The following is a 20783-nucleotide window of genomic DNA, read 5'->3' as shown; positions in this document are numbered from 1 at the left end:
CTCCGCCATGGCCAAGACCAAAGAGCTTTCGAAGGACACCAGGAAAAGTGTTGTAGACCTGCACCAGACTGGGAAGAGTGAATCTACAATAGGCAAGCAGCTTGGTGTGAAAAAATCAACTGTGGGAGTAATCATCAGAAAATGGAAGACATACAAGACCACTGATAATCTCCCTCGATCTGGGGCTCCACGCAAGATCTCATCCCGTGGGGTCAAAATGATCATGAGAACAGTGAGCAAAGATCCCAGAACCACACGGGGGGACCTGGTGAATGACCTGCAGAGAGCTGGGACCAAAGTAACAAAGGTCACCATCAGTAACACACTACAACGGCAGGGAATCAAATCCCGCAGTGCCAGACGTGTTCCGCTGCTGAAGCCAGTGCATGTCCAGGCCCGTCTGAAGTTTGCCAGAGAGCACATGGATGATACAGCAGAGGATTGGGAGAATGTCATGTGGTCAGATGAAACCAAAGCAGAACTTTTTGGTATAAACTCAACTCGTCGTGTTTGGAGGAAGAAGAATACTGAGTTGCATCCCAAGAACACCATACCTACTGTGAAGCATGGGGGTGGAAACATCATGCTATGGGGCTGTTTTTCTGCCAAGGGGACAGGACGACTGATCCGTGTTAAGGACAGAATGAATGGGGCCATGTGACAATGATCCAAAACACACCGCCCGGGCAACAAAGGAGTGGCTCCGTAAGAAGCATTTGAAAGTCCTGGAGTGGCCTAGCCAGTCTCCAGACCTCAACCCCATAGAAAATCTGTGGCGGGAGTTGAAAGTCCGTGTTGCTCGGCGACAGCCCCAAAACATCACTGCTCTCGAGAAGATCTGCATGGAGGAATGGGCCAAAATACCAGCTACTGTGTGTGCAAACCTGGTAAAGACCTATAGTAAACGTTTGACCTCTGTTATTGCCAACAAAGGTTATGTTACAAAGTATTGAGTTGTATTTTTGTTATTGACCAAATACTTATTTTCCACCCTAATTTACGAATAAATTCTTTACAAATCCTACCATGTGAATTCATGGATTTTTTTTTCACATTCTGTCTCTCACAGTTGAAGTGTACCTCTGGTGCAAATTACTGACCTCTGTCATCATTTTAGGTGGGAGAACTTGCACAATCGGTGGCTGACTAAATACTTTTTTGCCCCACTGTAAGTGATTCAGTGACACACTCCGCCATCATGGCCAGAGGTGGCGCCGTGGAGTACCACCCTAACCCGGTGGGGTTCAAACAGAGGCAGCTTTCAGTCATCAATTGACAGAGCAGAGAGGAGCCTAATTTTGGGACGGTTGGGCAGATCTGTACGACGCTGCAATGCTGCCGCAGGGAGGACGCTCTGCTGCTCACGCTGCACTTTTATTCTTCGTTTATGTCCTGGAGGCAACTTTTGTGCTCGGCTTTAACCTGGACACCGATCATGTCCTCAGGAAAGACGGAGAGCCTGGGAGCCTGTTCGGCTTTTCTCTGGCCATGCACCGGCAGCTCAACCCGGACAAAGTCATGTGAGTGATGTCTCCAGATGTTCACGTCTGTAGAGCTGTCTGAGCTCCTTGGAACAGGTTCATTTAACAAGCAAGTTTAGGGACTTTTCTGTCAGGTGGCATCAGCGCAGAAATTCAAATGTGACTGGAAGTGCTGTGAGGACTGACTGGCTTACACTCTACCTACTTTCTGTTTAAACTTTAAATAATGAGAGAAAATAACTCTTTAACCCTCTCACGTGTTACAGTCGTGCGTTAGAGCAACTTTCTAATACAATGTCCTTTAACTTTATCTTTTTTTTTTTTTTACCCAGTTTTCCCCAAACCCCACAGGGTTTCTCACACGTTTTGTTTCAATTCTCGGTGATATCAGCAGTTTCCCCGCTGATACTTTGAATATGAAGTAGGGAAACAGCCAAAGGATAGCAAGTGAATTTACAATGCTTGTAGTGTCATGCAAATGTGCCTGCAGGGTCAAACCGAGGCAGCACTGCGAGGAGAGAGGTAATAGGAAATAAAAGGGTCTCAGGATTGCTTTGCAAACGAGTGGATTTTTCAATGTACATAAAAAGGATCGAAGCTATTATTCCTGACATTTCATTCACCGATTACAAACAGCCAAAAAATTTCCATTCAAGATGCTATAATAATGTGGCTTTCATTATTCTCTTGTCTTTTAATCTTCTAGGTTTCCTGTTATCAGCTTTGTTTGCTGGCGTTCTGCACGATCCTGGCAGTTTTTAGATTAGATTAGATTTTTGCTCTTGTGAGACAATTAAGAAGAGAAATCAGAACATGCTGACTAATGCAGCCTCACTCACATGTCAGTGAGTTTTGTTTGAGCAGTGCAGAAGGGGCAGAATCGACAGCGGTGTAGTGACCCTGATCATCCGGCCTCCTCAGTGTTGAGAAGAGGGTGTGGTGTATAAAAATGCTGGCACTCACGGGACCCTGCAGCAGCATGTTGAGAAAAAGAGATCAGGGATGAGAAGCCCTGATAACACGTTTACAAAAAACCCAAGAGATTCCTCAAAGATGGCAGAGATTACTCTTAAATTGTGTAATTTAATCTAACTGCTGTTTTGACCACCGTGCCAAGACAGGTCATGTTGAAGTGAAGTTTTTAAAGCTGGATTTTTCAGATCGCTTTTTCACAAACATTTCTTTGTTCACAAAGAAGCATTCAAACTGAAAAGAGGAACTTTAACATTTGTCTGGCTTGGCAAGTCTAAAGGGAGGGAAAAGTCATGAAACTGATGTCATATTTGTCGGGCAAATAGAGCCTTGAAATGTGACACTGGCTTGAGAGTTTGTTTTCAGCCTGTAAAAGTCTGGGGAGTGTGCCTCTTTTACATCCTGCTCAGTGAGGAAGCAAACCTTATTTAGGGGAGGAAAAACCAGAGCATCTTTTTTTATGTGAAAGGAACCTGAATATTTCAGGTTTTGGACTGTTGTTTAGACAAAAAATAAAAGCTTATAGGGAAAGCTGAGTGATGTGAGCATTTTCATATAGGAAATGTTTTCTTCCTAATCACCAAGCTCAACAGCTGTGCAGAAGTAAGCGCACATCTACCTGACAAGAGGCCTGTGCTTATTACAGGATGTAAACATAACCGCCTCGCTTGGTTGAGCTGTAAGGGCAGCAAGCTGCACGTTTTCATATGCTTGTCAGATATAGTTTGCAGTAAAAAAAAAAAAAGAAAACAGTACTCACAACAAGGTTTATGGAGCTTCAAGTAACTTGGTTTCATGAGCTGTTTTGTGTATTCAAGAGAACTCCCTTCAAAACAGTTTACATGTTTAAATAATGCCAGAAGAAAATATGCACTGCTAAAGAAATGTATTAGACCAGCTCTCGTAAAAACTAGAAGACACAAATATTTCAGAAATCTTTAAAAAACTTGTTTAAAACTAAAAATGATCCAAATTCATGTTTTCATACCGAAGTTTGAGTCGGCATGTTGAACTCCTCTGATAAGTCAGAGATAAAGCAAGCATAACCACTTGAACCACTCAAACAACTTCTTCTTTGCAGGAACCACTTTTTTTTTTTCCACATGTGAGCTAATTAATATTTGATTTAGCATTACTTAACCAGCCACACCCCCAACCACAGGGGGCCACAAACCAGTGTACTACCAGTGCCCATAAAAGGGGAGGGTTGTGCCAGGAAGGACATGCTGTGTAAACTCAAAGATACGCATCATCTGTAAAATTTCCATGTTGGATCAATCAAAGCCTGAGTAACAACAGCTGTCACTTGTGCAGCTGACCAGCAAGATGTTAGTGGAAATTGTGCTATTGTTGGCTGAAGACAGATGAGGACATGCATGGGTTGGTGTGACACTGGAGGAGGCTAGGAATAAGGTGAGATGGAGGTAGACAGTCCACTGTGGGAGACCCCTGAAAAGAAGAAGATAACTCCACAGAGTAAGAATGAGTCCTCCTGATCATATAAAAGAAAGATATGTTTATGGTTTTATGTGGTTTTATATGGTTTTATTTAAAAACTGACTTAAATAATTACTTTGTTGTTTTAGTTGACAAAACGTACAAGCACTGAAGTGACTCATTAATTGGAGCCCTAGTTACAATGAGCTCACATTCTTCAGCTCTTCTTGGTTGAAACTTCAGACACTGAGACACTGAGAAAGTGTAGCTGTACGGAAATAATAAAAGGACAGTAATGACGTAATAAACAGCAGCTCAGTCATGATCTTAGCTCTAGATCCTTGTGTGACCCTGAGATAATCAGTCAGACGAGACAAGAGGAAGCTCAGCAGAACAGCAGAACAGCTCTGCGTGACCTAAAGCTCTGAGGACCTCTGAGCCGGCGAAACCGCAAGTCAGGGATGCGTCACGCTGTCCAACATCCGTCGCTCCCGATTTTTTACGAAAACGTGTCATGACAATCGCCGGCAGCTGCAAATCTCTGCTGGCTATCACTACTTACTGTGCATCAGTCTGATTATGATAAATCATATGTGACGAGAGGAATGCTGGACTTCACTGGCTCTTTTTTAGGCCCTCTGCCCTGATGAGCGGTAGATGTAACTCCTCTCATGCCAAACCTACACAGGCTGAATTTCAGCTAAAAAAACACATTTTTTTGACTCTTCTGATGATTAAAGTGCTGGTGAATTTAATAATCAGGAAACCATCGCGTTGGTTAAGTATAGTCATAAGGTGTTTTGTTTTTGTTTGATTTCTAAAGAGATAATTAAAGCAAAGTAGATTCTCATTTCCATAAGTCACTGAAAGTATTGCAAAAAGTTGCTATTTGGCATTTTGATGCCTCTTTCATGAGTAATATGTTAAAGATGGTTTTAACATTCTCTCAATGAAACCAGACTGGGCATGCACGGCCATCTGTGCACATGTAACCCGATAGATTAAACGCATCAGTGAATCATCAGTGGAGATACTCCAGTCAAACTTCACACCAATGTCTGGCTAGTGTCAAGATAACAGATAAGTGGTCAATAAACAGACCCCCCGAAAATCCTCTAAAAACTTTAATCTTTACTTAAAGTTGACACGATTCTGTGATGTGTGTCAGCCAATCACAGGTCAGCAACAATCAGTGTGCGATGTGTAAACTGAAACAGTTGGAACAGCTGTGAGTTTCTTCTTGCTTTGAGTGCACAGCTGTGAAGGCATTGGAGCACATCTGTTAACAGAGACCAGTGAGATCACTGTGAAAGCCAACACCCGCCACTATGCATTTACGCCGCAGTGAAAGACACCCCACATGATGACTCTGAGTGGGACATTTTACATCTGACATGGTTACATTTTTCCTCAGTAGCCCAGAAAAAACGAACAAACTTTCACACTCTTTCTTCATTTCTTGTTACTTACATACACATGCACATCCATGATGCTAATATCAGCATGTGTGGTCCCTGTTTCGTTGATTAGGCTGTGTTTTTGGCAGTTTACAAATTGGACCGTGCAAATTCTCACATGTTGCTCAATATGTTTTTTGTACTGAGTCTATCCTCATCTGTTCGGTATTAGTGTCTTTTTACTGTCCACTCTCAGATTAGGCTTTTTCTTTGCAGCTCTGCCTACATTCTCGTCACCTCCTCACTGTCACTGTTGGGGGTCTTTATTTTACAGGAGCCATTCATTAAAGCTGCGAGCTGAGGATGCTTTCTCAGTTTAGATCGATGTACTTGTTTTCTTTCTTGGTTGTACACAAAGGCCTCCCACTTCTGTTTCTATTCTGGTTAGAGCTTTTTATGCACATCTTCAGAAGAAAGTTCTGTTGGCAATATCATCACATGCACCAAGACTGACAGATACTCAGCTAACTACGTTGTTGCTTCTTTAATCATCAGTTTTCAGCTGTGCCAACATAATTAGCTTTTTAAGGTGATACAGTTGAATTAAATAACATGATGTGCTACAGGAACATAGGAATGATGGATCTTGAAAATGGGCTTCCATAGGCACTAGATATGTTGATATTCTGTTAAAAATGTCTTTATGACTGAAATTATATTTCAGATGGAAAAACAAACAAAGCAAAGTGAGGGGTTGATCCTGACAACTACAGGTCATCAGTCAACGAGCATTCCCTTCATATTCCTTATTTCTAACACTTAAAATGACCTTTGTTTACAAAAGGGAGTTAATGATTTCATCAGCGTGGCCAGAAATGAGTGACTGAGCAGACTGGCAGAGAAGCTGGCGGTCCTTTGCAACCACAGGTATCAGATGGCCGATAAAAAGAAGGCAGGTTTTTCTAATATACTAAATATAGTTTAGATCTGAACAGGGCAGGAAATAAAACATACCACAAAGGAACAAGTAGGGGAAAACTTTTAACATTACATTTATTCTTTTATTTATTAAGTCATACCTTTTTTTGCACTTTAAAAAAAAACCCACTTTATGGTCTACTGTGTTGTGTTTTGTGTGTTTTAGTTGTGCTTAGGTCCAACATGTGACCGTTTCCAATTTCATTGAACCAAGTATGACTGTGCAATGAAAAGAAAGTGTTATCTCTTATCTTATGTTACAGCAGCTGCAGAGTGTTGCTTAAAGAGCTCACAAACACAGTGGCAAACACACCAACGTCCAGCTGCTTTTAAGATTTATTGAATGAACCTGCATTTAAAATAACTTTGATATTTCTTAGTTTTATCATTTACCCATAATCCCAAACTGTAACAAACTGTAAAGATTCCTTTTTAATATTTGCATGTCGCCGGGCTTTGTTTGAGAGGATGTTTAACGGCTCGGTTAGGAGGGTCCGTGTTGAGCAAATGAAACGCAGCGGGGCCGACCCTACAGATCAATAGGTGGGTCAGAGTCAGCTGCAGTGAGGAAGAAAGAGAGGATTTCCTTTCATTCCTTAAAACAAATTCCTTCATTGTAAGCTTGATGGTCAGCTAACATGTGAAGTGTTTAGATGACTGTTAGTGTAAAATGCGTCAAACTATTGTTTTGGTGCCAACTGGTCCCCAGTGACTCACATCCTGTAGTCTGATGTGTTCTGTTCACTGGCACACAGTTACAGTGTGTTAAAGTTTAAAATCAATCAAGCCTGAATATCAGACGTCTGTATCAAATGGCAAGTGTCACAATTTTCTGTTAAGAGCTGTGATTTATGTTAAGATTTTATCTATTTGTCTAAATGATAACAATAATATCATCCACTGTGTCTTTGACCTGTGCAAGTACCACAACACTGAGTGGAGGGAAGAGTTGTGGTTGAGTCTTGATGCATGCTCAATCATCCAGCTAAGGAAATCCCTGAAAGTTGACGTAGCGTTTTAAGGGGGAGAAACGCTTCATCCAACCAACTTCTTCAGTCTGTGGATGAGGTGATAGTATTTGTTAAAACTTATATGGCATACTGTTATATATGATGTGATTTTACTTGATCACAAGTAATAACCTTTATTTCCTTTTATTTTTAACAGGCCATCTCAGTTGTGTGCTCAGTGTTACTTTTAGTGCAGGAAGTGGTTCAACCCCACTCTATCTGATCAAGACTGCTTGTGGTTTTTCTCCCTCACTTCCTTGCACATTTACTTGACTCTGACACTGTGTAAAAAGTGACACAAAGCAGGTGCTCACTGCATTTCATACCCAGATACAGTATCTAATTGCAGATGCACTGCAACTGTATTTGAAGCTGCTGAATGAATCCTAAAAACGTTTTTAAAAAGTGTTAACAATTACATTTTCAAGCCAAGTAGTAAAATGTACTTTATGAGAAGCGCTGTATATCAGTGTATTTTGTACAGTTAATTCATAGAAATTTCATGTTTTTAGACCCTTTCACTTTCTTCCTGAAATAACTGTAAAACATGTTAAAAAACGCGTAAAATGTGACCGTTGCACACTGCACTGCACAGGAGGGACCATGATTCATGTGCAGTAAAAGCTCGAAAGAAAAACATAAAAATATTCAGATATATTTAAGTGCAAATGTAGGTGTATAATCAGCATAATCACACCCAGTCTTACTATTTCATAGTCCTGTAAAATAACCTGGTCTGCACATAATTTTTGGCAGAAACAGGCTGGGTTTTTGTTCATGCATTTGTCTGTGTTTCTTAAATCAATCTGTAAAAAGACAGTCTGTTGAACCCCAGTGACCTGTGTGTTGGTGCTGCGTATGTCATCGTACCGGCTGCTGAAAACATATAAAACACAGAATCTCTTTCTGAGATGTTAAAAGATGTGTGAGTCTCTGCGACAGTGCGGGGTTTCAAAGGGAAGTGTGTTTAGAAGAGAGCAACAACCACAATACTGAAAAGCAATAGTCTGGTTGAGTTCCCCCTTGCCCTCTGCAGGGTGTGAAAACACTAGTTTATTGCCATATTTGGAACTTCTCTAATTTTTGTTCCTAAAAAATAAAAGATGCTCCTGAGAGCCAAGAAAACAAAAATGTTTTGATGTTTTATTTTATTGTAAACAGTTTAAGAATTGTATTGTAGTATTGTAGCTTAAAGAAACATGCTTTTCAATTGTCAATTGTTATTTCTTTTTGATCTTCTGCTCCTGGTAGTGGACGTCTGGTGCTGCTTGATCCCAGAAGGATATGATGTAATGATATTGTTTTCATTTTTGTCTGGCTTTCTGGTGAAAGTTCTTTTTATTTTACGAATTTTAAAATGAAGCAAACACATCTGAGCATTAAAACATTATTTTAACAAATAATTTCTCATAGTCAAGCTTTTGTTAACCGGCATTCTGCATATCTGATAGTCACCTAAAGCGGGGTTGTTAGATCATGTCACCCATTGTACTAATAGGGATCATGAAAGGTATGACAGAGAACTGAGTGAGGCAGAAGGGAATTTACTCAGAATTGTGGAAGTGGAGCCATAAATTAGCCTCAGAGATAGGCATACTAGCACTTGAGGAGCCCCAGCAGGGCCAAAATGATGACAGCTGTCCTTTAACCATCAGTATTGCACTCATTTGTTGTTTCCCTTCATTATCACTGTTGATGTTTTTATATGTTTTTATATGTGTGTGAAATTCTACAAGCTGTGGCTTTGTTGAATGGTATCCCAGCAAAGGTAACTAAAGCAACAGTTCCCAAACTTTTTATGAAATAAGTTTTGGATTAAATATATTTCTGTCTTGTTTTTTGTGTGTTTTTTAGGGTACTGATTGGTGCACCCAGAGCCCGGTCTTTGCAAAACCAAAAAGCCAATATCACTGGAGGCCTGTATAAATGTGAAGTCACCCAGTCTAGTAATTGTGAGCGTATCAAATTTGATGATAATGGTGAGAACTCTGCCTGCATACCTACCTAAACAAAATCCACTGCCTTTGTAATTTTGACAATTTGTAGAAACCAAGCTTTCCAAGTAAAATGTTCAATTATGTCTGTTGGCAAATTTTCAGCGGATCTGAGACTTGAGAATAAAGAGAATCAGTGGATGGGGGTGTCAGTGAAGAGTCAGGGACCTGGGGGGAAGATTGTGGTAAGTCAAACTAAGTATTAAAACCATCGTTCTGTGGATCCTCGTGCCCTGGTTCAGTAAAGGTCTTACTCGTATCTTTTTCTTCAGACATGTGCTCATCGCTATCAGAGGCGTTTGAATGTGAATACTCCAGAGGAGACTCATCACATCCCCGGACGTTGTTATATTCTGAGTCAGGACCTAACCATTGACCCTCAGTCTTCTGAGGATGGAGGTGAATGGAAATTCTGCGATGGCAGACCTGAAGGCCACGCAATGTTTGGAACATGCCAGCAAGGACTGGCAGCTACTTTCACCAATGACTACCATTACATGGTTTTTGGAGCAGTGGGAGCTTACAACTGGAGAGGTCACTATGTGATTGTGTCTTTATATGCTGTTTATCTTCATTAGAGGATTTAATTTTTGTACATGAATCTCATTTTTTAATCCTAATTTTTCTCATCACTTTGTGCTCTTAAATCTAGGGATAGCGCGACTGGAGCAGAATAACAGTACTTTTCTGGACATGGGAATATTTGATGACGGCCCATATGAAGTTGGGAATGAAAAAGTCAGGAACCCTGATTTTGTGCCTGTACCTGCAAACAGCTACCTCGGTGAGTTGAACACCCACAGATATTTTTTTTTCCGTCACTTGTTTGATGTTAGTTCATTAATTTCCTCAAGCAAACGTGAATGAGCTAAAACAATAATGTAAAAAAGAGTGAGCCAAAATTCCTTTAAAAAGATGTAAAGACCAATATGGTCATACGGAAATATCCAGATAAACAGAAGTAACTTTCTGGGATTTCCTTACCTGGATGATTATGCATACATGAAGATATTCATCAAGTTATTATTGCTGCTACACGTGATTTTACAAACTACTGAATTCTGGGGTGTACTTAGTTTTTCAGAGGACTTCAGAGAGACCTGTAAAAACTTTGGTTTTCATATCATTGTATAAAGGGGGTCAGGGGGTCCTTTGTCCCACTTTGGGGGGAAACTCCCACTGGGTTTAAATCTGGGACTCTCCGCCATTTGACCTTAGAACTGAAGAAGCTTCTCGGATGAGAGGTGAAACGTCTTCAAGCAACTTCAAGAAGTCCAGACACTTTTCTTGCAAGCTCCTTTGACTACGATGACCTGGATGACTGAGAACCTTCACAGACATTGTATAAAAGTACAAAATTAGGCTTACCAAGCAAGCATGTCCCTCAAACCTGCTCAGGCCAACATCGAAAGAAGAGCTTTGATTGTCCTTCAAGAAGCCTGGAGAACTATTTCTGAAGACGAATTAGAGAAATTACAAGAAAGCTTGTGTCAGAGAGCTTTGAAGAGTAAAGCTGGTCATACCAAGCACTGACTTTCAAGTTTGTTAGATGTTCAGACTCACATGTTTCGGCCTTAGATACTATATTTCCATGTATTTTTGTGTATGTGTCAATAAACTGCTGCACCTACTTTCCATTTTTCTCGCAAAATATAAAGCAATGAGAGGTAGCTCAACACTTTTGCACAGCACTATAAACCTACTTCATTTAACACACTTTAGGATTCTCCCTTGATTCGGGACACCACATCACCACTAGGGGTAAGCTGACAGTGGTGGCTGGAGCGCCCAGGGCCAATCACAGCGGAGCTGTAGTCCTGTTCAAGCAGGACATGGTAGCAGGAAACCTCTCAACGGAGTACATTCTGCATGGTCCGGGTCTGGGATCCTGCTTTGGATACGACGTGGCTGTAGTGGACCTGAATAACGATGGGTGTGTAACATTTCTGACTGCCTTTGGGTACATTTATTAGATTGTTCAGAAGAGTAGACTCGATCCAAACTTAACAATTCACAAAAGAGTATAAAACACATAAATTTCAGATTTGCACAACTTTCTTTAATATCACTTCATTTAAAAAAATATTTTCCGTTTTTAAGTACTTTTAATAGCGTTTTTTGTTTTTTCACTCTATGTGATACTAGGTGGCAAGACATAGTAATAGGAGCCCCTCAGTTCTACATGAAGGGTGAAGACATTGGGGGAGCTGTTTATGTTTACATCAACAATGCAGGAGTTTGGGAAGGAAACACTCCTGTCCGTCTAATAGGGACCAAAGACTCGATGTTTGGCGTGGCAGTAGAGAACATCGGCGACATCAATCAAGACTCATATAAAGGTGATTAAGCTGACCTTTTTGCGCTGTGTTTGTCTTGTCTTTGTCATTTGCAGTCACATAAATTGTGTTTTTTCCTCATACAGACATTGCGATTGGAGCTCCGCAGGAAGATTCTGGGACAGGAAAAGTCTACATTTATCACGGCTCTGCACAGGGGATCAAAACGACCCCTGCACAGGTGGATATTTGTTTAGAAAATTATATTACATCAGTGTTTTGTTACAGTCTGAATGCTTTCATGAAGTCTGGTTTATGCTGTTGCAGAACCATGTTGCTAGTGATAAACCTCTAAAGCTAGCTGCCAAAGTTCAAAATGACTTTTTTTTTCCACCAGCATATTCCTGATGAACCTAATAACGGCTCCAAATGAATAAAAGTGTTTCTCCATAACTGCTGGACTTAAGAAACATCGGTTTGGTACAGTTTTTTAAAAAATAATAAGAAGAAAAATACACGGCTACCCCTAATAGTGAGCCTTAACAGTCTTGGAAAAACAGGATTTTGCATCTGAAATTTTTTTCAGACTTGGGATCAAGAGATAGAAAGCCTGTGCTACAGCATTTTCTCATTATTAATATTTCTTCTTGCTCTTAAACTCAGACATACTAAGGTAAAGTAAAATCTTCAGCTAGTTTAGCTGCTAATTTAAAAAACCTCATTGGGACAACTTTGTCTTTACCGTGTTTCTTTTCCTCGCTTAATTTCAGTTCCATCTTTATTTTCCAGATCCTTTCAGGGAAAGACCACAACATTCGATTTTTCGGCTATTCTCTTGCAGGAAACATGGACCTGGATGGTAACTCTTATCCAGACTTGGCTATAGGCTCTCTGTCAGATTCAGCTATGATTTACAGGTAACTGTGGCCTTAACCGTTAGTTTAAATTTAGTTAAAGTCCTACTGACCTCAATCACAGTTTTATTTAACCATCTTTCTTTTAGAACAAGGCCAGTCATTAGCCTCAACAGTGTTGTCAAAGTGTCTCCAAATGAAATAAGTCTTACAAATAAGACGTGTGGGGACCATGTTTGGTAGGTGTTCTTATATTATTATATTCAAACAGACTTCAGAGTGAAAACTTTCTTTTTCCTAACAATATCTGTTTTCTGTCCATAGTTTCACTGTGATGGCATGCTTTTCCTACAAAGCTAATCCTGCATCTTATAATCCAAAGCTTAGTATGTAAAAATTTATTACATTATTTTTCCATTTTCAAATTTATTTTTTTCTAACATTTTACTTCAACACTGCAGCTGTTAGCTATTCTGTGGAGGTGGACAGAGCTCACAGGAGAGGACTGACTTCCAGAGCGATGTTCTTAAACGACTCCAGCTCTGAACTAGAATACCAGTTCAACGGCACCTTAAAACTCAAAGAGCAAAATCAGCAAAAGTGTATCAAACTAATAGCCAGACTTAAGGTAAATCAAGTGTCACACAGCTACATCACTGAGAACAAGCTAGAAGCCTCTCTCAACTTTAAACTGGAGAAATTATTTAAAAAATGAAGACATGGACGTTGACGATAGTAATAACAATTTCTTGGAGATGTCAGTATTCGAAAAATGACCGTGCATGAACATATGTAGTGCTAACTTTGAGGTCATTTATAATAAATGAATAGTGAAATTATATAAATCAAAACTGTAATAGTATATATTAAAACAGAGACAGTAACAGTAAATCATAATAATAAATGCATTAAAAGCCTTTTTTTGTGATTCACGAAGGATAACATCAAGGACAAGATGCGTAGCATTCCCATTGAGGTGTCGGCAGATATAAGTACAAAACAAGAGGAATCAATCAATGGCCTCCCTCGCATGATTCCCATTTTAGACGCCACTCAACCGAGCAAAATCATTTCTGAGGTAAAGGCAACTTCTAAATGTAAACACTAAAACTCATTGTGTCGAGTTTGTTATGTAACATTTGTATATTTGTCGTCATTTCCTGTTGTTTCAGGTGAACTTTCTAAAAGAAGGATGTGGAAGCGATCATATTTGCAAAAGTAACCTAAAGATGAATTATAGTCTACACTACAAAGAAGCCAACAAAGAGGAGTACCCCCCGTTAAATAAGAGGTTAAAACTCATTCTCAGACTGTAGTAATATAAAGTAGCATTGATTGAGTTTTGTAATGGGACCAGTTGGACTTTAAAACCCACCCTGCTTTTTCATGCTTTGGCCTTTTGGATGACACACATCAAAGTGAATGGTTGAGTCTCACTGGGCCACCAACCCTACTTAAGCTCAGACATGCTGATTGCACAACATACACAGTTTGCTACACGATTGTTATCACTGAAGAAGCATGTTTTCTTTGTTTTTGTTTTTTTCATCACTGGTCATGACTGTGTGTCTGCAGCAAGAACAGCATCCCAGAGTTTATTGTGAAATCCCAGAGGAAGGACTTGGCTGTGTTGGTGACAGTAAGCAACATGAATGGTGACGATGCTTATGAGGCAAAGCTGGTGGGGACCTTCCCAAATACCATGTCATATTCTGGAGTCCGCACCGATCAAACAACAGTAAGTCGACTGTAAAATTACTTTGTTGTATTGTAAGAAAGTTACAAAATTTAAAGTCCTTTACCTGCAATTGATTCAAGCCCTAAAAGCATTAATCAAAATACTAAAAAATGACTTCCACTGTGGCTTAAAATACCTGGAGCATTTCCGCTGTTTAATATGCAGGAGGTATGAATACACAGTATATGGATGATGATGATGAGAGAGGTGGGCCTGGCAAGAGGAAAATCCAGTATTCAGATAATTAAACACAAATCCCTGACTGATTGAATCCATGACAGTGACTGCTTGTTCCACTCTTCTGGCATATAAAAAACAACGTAATGGGACTGTTACGGGTTTAAAAGCTTGGCCTTCTTTGTATGGAAGCCCGTTTCCGCCACTAAAAAAAAAAAGGATCCATAACTCAAAATTTCGAGTTATTTTCTCGAAATTCCGAGTTATTTTCTCAAAATTCCGAGTTATTTTCTCGAAATTTCGATTTATTAACTCAAAATTTTGAGAAAAGCAACTCGAAATTTCGAGTTAGCGCTGCCAATCAGTAATCTACGTGAATGACGTCATTTCCTTGTTACCCAGAAGCTGAAGCCCTCAGCTACAAATGCTACAGCTAAGCTACCGGTATTACATCCAGTCGTGAATACACAGATTGCTGAGTGTTTTCAGCCTGGCTTCACAAATGATGAAATCCCTGTGTTATTAGCTGAATCACATGGTGTTACTATCAGCAAACGTACTTGCGAAAGCGCCAATTTGTTGGGATCCGTTTTTGAGTGCGCGTTCCTCTGCGCCATATGCTTCCGGGTAACAAGAAAGCGACCTCATTCACGTATATCTTTGATTGGCAGAGCTAACTCGAAATTTTGACAAAAGTAACTCGAAATTTCGAGTTATGGATACTAGCTTTTTTATTTTTATTTAGTGGCGGAAACGGGCTTCCATATCTTTGTGCATGTTCTTTAGCGTTTGTAATAGTTTGCATGCTAGCAGCTAAGCTCAAGTACAGTTCTACATCACCAACAAGAGAGTCGCCCCCTGTTGGCCCTTTGGAAAATTGCAGGTTTAAGGGGCTTTACCTTTTCTAAAGCCTAGTGGCTACATCCATCTTTTATATACAGCTTATGACCGCGTCATAAAGTAAATACTTGGATATATTACACATGTTTTCCGATGTGTTCTTTTCTAGATGGAAAACCTGATCACCTGTGATGCAAATGTAAACAGCTCTCAAGCAGAATGTGAGCTGGGAAATCCTTTTAAGAGAAACTCAAAGGTACAGAAATGTCACGCTCCTGCGCTAATGCTTTCTAAGACACTTGGCTGTTGTAATTCATATGTAAGAAATGCTACTACTTTTTCACAAGGTTACCTTTAAAGTCATCCTGAGTGCTGCGCATGTGACTTTAGACACCACTGAGATTGAGATCGACCTGCAGCTGAATACGTAAGTAAAGATGCTGAGATTCGCTTTCTGTTATGTGCTGCACACTTTCAAACTGGAATGTGTTATTGTTATTAATATTACTATCCTTTTCGTTTAGGACCAGCTACCAAGAAGCAATCCATGTAAAAGTAAAGTGTAAAGTGATCATTGAATGGCCTTTGTCTGTCTCTGGGTAAGTTTGTTCTCGCAGAGATTCCTTGACTTGTTTGACTTCACCTTTATACCTATACAGGACCTCCAACCTTCTCGCTTGTTGTCATCAGGGAAGCTAATCCTACCCAGGTGTTTTTTGGAGGTGTTGTGAGAGGAGAAAGTGCAATGAAGTCAGAAGAAGAAATTGGAAGTTCGATTAACTTTACTTTCACTGTAAGTTCATACATTTCACCTATTTTTTTAATATTAATATTGTTTTCATAAAACTTACTGGTCACTTTATTGGGTATACCTGTTTGTTAATGCAAATATATAATTAGGTACTTACATGCGAGTATTGTTGCTGACCACGTCCATACCTTCATGATCACAGTGTCACAAAGCTCATACCCTCTCAAACTGGTTTCTTGAACATGACAATGAGGTGATTGTACTCAAATGGCCTCCAAAGTTACCAGAACTCAGGCCAATAGAGCATCATTGGGATGTGATGAAACGGGGGATTCAGATATCAGATATCACGTCAATATGGACCAAAATCTCAGTGTTGAATATTTCCAGCACCTTGTTCAAGCTATAATATGTAGATTTAAGACAGTTCAGGTTAAGGGAGATTCAACCCAGCGCTAGCAACGTGTACCTAATAAAGTGGTTGCAATGTTTATGTGAAATTGCAGAGTTGTTTCCTGTTAATTTCTCCTCCAGATAAACAACTCGTGGAAGCACTTGAAACCTTCTTTCGAAACCTCACTAAACATTTTTTGGCCCAAAATTCAAAAAAATGGGAAATGGCTTCTGTACCTGATGAGCATCACTTCTGAAGGACCAGAGAAAATCCATTGCTCCCCTAAAACTGAGATCAACCCTCTGAATATTGCTCAGGTAGCATATTTAAGCGTTCAGCTTCATGTGTTACAGCTGAAATTAGACCACTGATGAATGGGCCATTATGACACGCCTGCCCTGTTTGATTCTGTGTTGAATTAACGAGATGTTCTTTCAGCAGTCCTCTGTGCATCGAACAAAACGAGAAATTATGAAAGAAGAAAGAAAAACTGGTGGAAAAACGTCTTCGCTGAAGGACAAGAAGAGAGTTTTTGTAAGTGATATAAATGCACATGCACAGTTTAATAAAAGTGTTTATATGATGTTTAACTGTGTATTTGCCTACTAGTCCTGTGAAGATGGGATGGAAAAATGTGTGGTGTTCAAGTGCCCCCTGCAGGGGCTCGATGGTACAGTAGTCGTATTGAGATCCCGTCTGTGGAACTCAACCTTTATTGAGGTAATAAACAGCATTTTTATTGTTTTCACATGTCTCTTCATGTGAGATAAATCAAATCTCATGATTTTGCTTCATTAATAATTGTTGTTTTTTGCACACAGGAATATGCCCCTAGTTCAACCTTGTCAGTAAAAGCCACACTTGAATTTGATACTCAGAGGGAAAACGTCATACTGACCAATCAAAACACAAATGTAAGCAATTCAAGCTGCATAACGACATTAACCTTATTGCTGTGTCGGTCCCAACTCAGTCTCTCGGATTTCCTCCCTTTTATGTTTTTTTCCAGGTGAATGTGAACGTGTCTCCTGACGATGAAGCAGCTAAGTATCAGGGAGGAGTTCCCTGGTGGATCATCCTGGTGGCAGTTCTCATAGGACTCTTGATTTTGATTCTACTGGTTTATCTGCTGTGGAAGGTGAGAACATGGATGTCACACCTACAGTTACACAATGGACATGGATATGAGAAAAGAACATGAATTTAGAGAACCCCTCGTGAAAATTAGCCAATTAGAAAAGGTAAATGAAGCCTGAAAATAAAGCTAAAGATACTTAAAAATAACATTTTCACCTTTTTTGCTAGATTTTTATGCTCTGATTGCCTTTCTCGGTTTGGTTTTATTGTGAGTATATGAGATATTGATACACTATATGGACAAAAGTGTTGGGCCCCACCTCTTATTCTTTGAATTTGAGTGTTTTCAGTCCAATCCCCACAGGATTATAAAGTCAAGCACCTAGCCATGCAGTCTGCCTTTGCAGACATTTGTGTGGAAACATGGCCTGTATTTGTATGGCGCTTTACTTAGTCCCTATGGGACCAAGACACATGGCTTTCAAAACAAGTATTTCGGTGCCTTGACATTAGTTGCCAGCCTAGCTCTGGTCAGCTGTAATAAAATCTGCCAACCGGCTCCATTAATAAAAACTTTCCCCCTTTTTTCACTTTACAGAAGGTGAAGTGTAAAAATGAAAATTCACTCTTTAATTATGGCAAAGAGCTCTGCACTGGAGAGCTTGTCAGCTCTAAATGATAGTTTATTGTTAGATTTGCATTAAAAGTTTCCATCCATATAAATCTGTTATTTGGTGACTAAAATACACTGTTGGGTAAACTCACTCAGGGTCTGGGTGGGTCATACCAAAACCTGGACATATAACTGATAATAAAACTCGCCACAACACAGTTTTAAGAAGGTGTAAATCATAACCCGAAGTTTAATATTTTCTACACGTTTGTTATTTGTCATATAACATCTGCACATCAACACTGGACTCCGGAGGAAGTATTTGCTTTAAAAATGTATGTTTGCTCCTGCTGGACATGTTTGTAACACTTCACCACCCTTGCTCCTCCTCAGTGTGGTTTCTTCAGGAGACCATCTAAAGACCAGTACAATGCTGCATATCAGAAGGCAGAGATCAACATTCAGCCGTCTGAAAAAGACAAACTCAGTGCTGAGGACTGATATATGCTCTCTGAACGTGGGTAAAGTCAGCATGGCGTGTGGTTACTGCAGTGACTAATGAACTTGCTTTTAAGCAAATTCTGCTGACTTGTTGAAGGAAAATTCAAATCAGACTCATATTGCACGTGTTATTTGTGGGGAAAAAGTCACTTTGCTCCTAAATTGAGTGAAATAGACATGCTGAAGAGAGATATTTTTCGTCTACATAAGAAAATAAATGTATATATATATTTTTTTATTAATAAGCTCTTTGTGCAATATGGTTCTGTGGATTTTTCAAGAGTAATGCATTTTCTCGCCAGTAGACTTACTAGTTTCCCCTAGTGCTTCTGCAGGCGCTTTTCCTGACATCCCTGCACCTGTTCTGCTGCAAAAGTCAAGGTTGCAAGCATGCTCTGTTGCCACTGAGCATGCTTCCTCAGCATTTCTGCACAGCTCCTTTACAGACTGTGGGAATATTGCTGATACATTTTTTTTTAAAGTTATTAATGCATTGTGTTTTCTTTAAAATTTCTCTTTCCTAGTGTGGATTCTTCAAACGCTCCAAAGAAAACGACAGCGTCCCTCGTTACCACGCAGTGCGGATAAGAAAGGAAACTCTTGAGCACAAAGATGGAAAAGTGAAACACGATCCTTTTGAAAAAAAGCAGTGGATGACGACTTGGATCAACAATGAAAGTTACTCATGACCTTTTTCTGCTCAGATGTTTGAACAAAGACAAAACTGATCTTAATTAATAATTTCATTAACATGTTGCTCAGATATAGTTTTTTTTATTGCTAAATGCAGATAATGCTTTTTACACTGTATAGCTTATGAACTATTTTTTCTAATCGTTGTATATATTTGAATATGTCTGCGCATTTTATATTTATACTTTTTTTTTTTTTAAAAAGAAATCAAATCAAGCAACCAAAGTTTTATCCACTCATGTCTGAAGCCGAATAACAATGGGCAAAGTTTACTGCTGTTTTTAAAGTTGTACTGTCTCACTGGAAGGCAAGGCAAGGCAAGGCAAGTTTATTTGTATAGCACAATTCAACAACAAGGTGATTCAAAGTGCTTTACAGAGACATTAGAAACAAGAACAAATAAAAAGCATGATTTAAAATTGAATAAAACAAGCAAATAAACTAACTAATTAATTAACAAACAAACAAACAAACAAACAAACAACAGTATATAAAATCAAAACAGATAAAATCAGAACAGTAGATAAAATCAGTAGTTAAATGTAAGTTTTGAAATTTAAGCTTAAAGTGTGGATTTGGTGCTTTATTCAAATGCAGCTGAGAACAGGTGAGTCTTCAACCTGGATTTAAATAAACTGAGTGTTTCAGCTGATCTGAGGCTTTCTGGGAGTTTGTTCCAGATATAAGGAGCATAAAAGCTGAATGCAGCTTCTCCGTGTCTGGTTCTGACTCTGGGAACTGATAAAAGACCGGATCCAGATGACCTGAGGGATCTGGAAGGTTCATACTGGGTCAGGAGGTCATTGATGTATTTTGGTCCTAAACCATTCAGAGCTTTATAGGCCAGCATCAGAACTTTAAAGTCTATCCTCTGACGGACAGGCAGCCAGTGTAAGGACCTCAGAGCTGGACTGATGTGGTCCACTTTTTTGGTCTTAGTGAGGACTCGAGCAGCAGAGTTCTGAATGAGCTGTAGTTGTCTGACTGATTTTTTAGGTAGACCTGTAAAGATGCTGTTACAGAAGGTACAGCCAGTCACTGTAATATGAATGTAAATGAGGTTTTTTTTCTGTGAATGGTAAGTATGTAAATTTTCTGTTTTTTCTTCTTTGAAATGACATTTAGGTACATTTAGGTACATTGTCTTGTCACAAACAATAGATATTTGAAAATAACTGTGCGAGTCTAATGTGAGAGCAGCTCCATTTTTCCTCTCTGCTCACATTAGCTCACCTTGGTTCTCACATATGAACTCCATCTACTGTACTACGAGCCTCACTTTTTGGTCTCTGTGGGGAATTCAAAGCGAAGACGGTGAAAATCAAGTGAAACGCTTTAATTCAAAATGCCTTAAAAAAAAGTTTTTGCCAAGTAAAATAAAAATGCTTAAAGAAAATCTTTTCCTGTTGAATTTTCTTGTCATGAACATATCTGACATGAAAGCAGGACTGAAGTCAGTTATCTTTATAAAGTTATTTCACATTCAGCTGTAACAAACTCCTTTCTAATAGCGAGTTTTCAGATAGTCAGAAATCCAAACACATGAAGTATCTGATTCAATTCAATCTTATTTATACACTGCCAAATTACAACAACAATC

At 39.4% G+C, this 20783-nt stretch overlaps 1 protein-coding gene across 4 annotated transcripts; it reads left to right on the top strand.

Annotated features, from left to right (window-relative positions):
• The first annotated feature begins 1245 nt into the window (after positions 1-1245).
• On the top strand, positions 1246-20579 carry itga6a (integrin, alpha 6a). 4 transcript variants are annotated; one of them, XM_085384030.1, is made up of 26 exons: positions 1246-1520; positions 9130-9254; positions 9375-9454; positions 9542-9803; positions 9922-10053; positions 10992-11202; positions 11415-11608; positions 11692-11786; positions 12335-12462; positions 12549-12638; positions 12724-12785; positions 12861-13027; positions 13337-13477; positions 13572-13690; positions 13975-14137; positions 15324-15410; positions 15502-15581; positions 15679-15753; positions 15845-15947; positions 16440-16616; positions 16738-16833; positions 16909-17019; positions 17121-17213; positions 17309-17437; positions 18383-18506; positions 19015-19154. In XM_085384030.1, exons 1-25 carry the CDS (start codon positions 1333-1335, stop codon positions 18488-18490), a joined length of 3216 nt encoding a protein of 1071 aa, XP_085240156.1. In that variant the 5' UTR covers positions 1246-1332; the 3' UTR covers positions 18491-18506; positions 19015-19154. The 4 variants fall into 4 exon arrangements, with proteins under 4 accessions (XP_085240156.1, XP_085240157.1, XP_085240155.1 ...); XM_085384031.1 differs by having other exon boundaries at positions 18383-18510; XM_085384029.1 differs by lacking the exon at positions 18383-18506 and having other exon boundaries at positions 16741-16833; positions 19015-20579.
• The last annotated feature ends 204 nt before the right edge of the window (positions 20580-20783 follow it).

Source organism: Rhamphochromis longiceps, linkage group LG16 (genome assembly GCF_057381845.1).
Source record: "Rhamphochromis longiceps isolate RC_006_pf linkage group LG16, R_longiceps_female_GT1.1, whole genome shotgun sequence".
Taxonomy (NCBI): Eukaryota; Metazoa; Chordata; class Actinopteri; order Cichliformes; family Cichlidae; genus Rhamphochromis; species Rhamphochromis longiceps.
The sequence above is the reverse complement of the archived record's forward strand: the minus strand, read 5'-3'. Positions and strand labels throughout refer to the sequence as shown.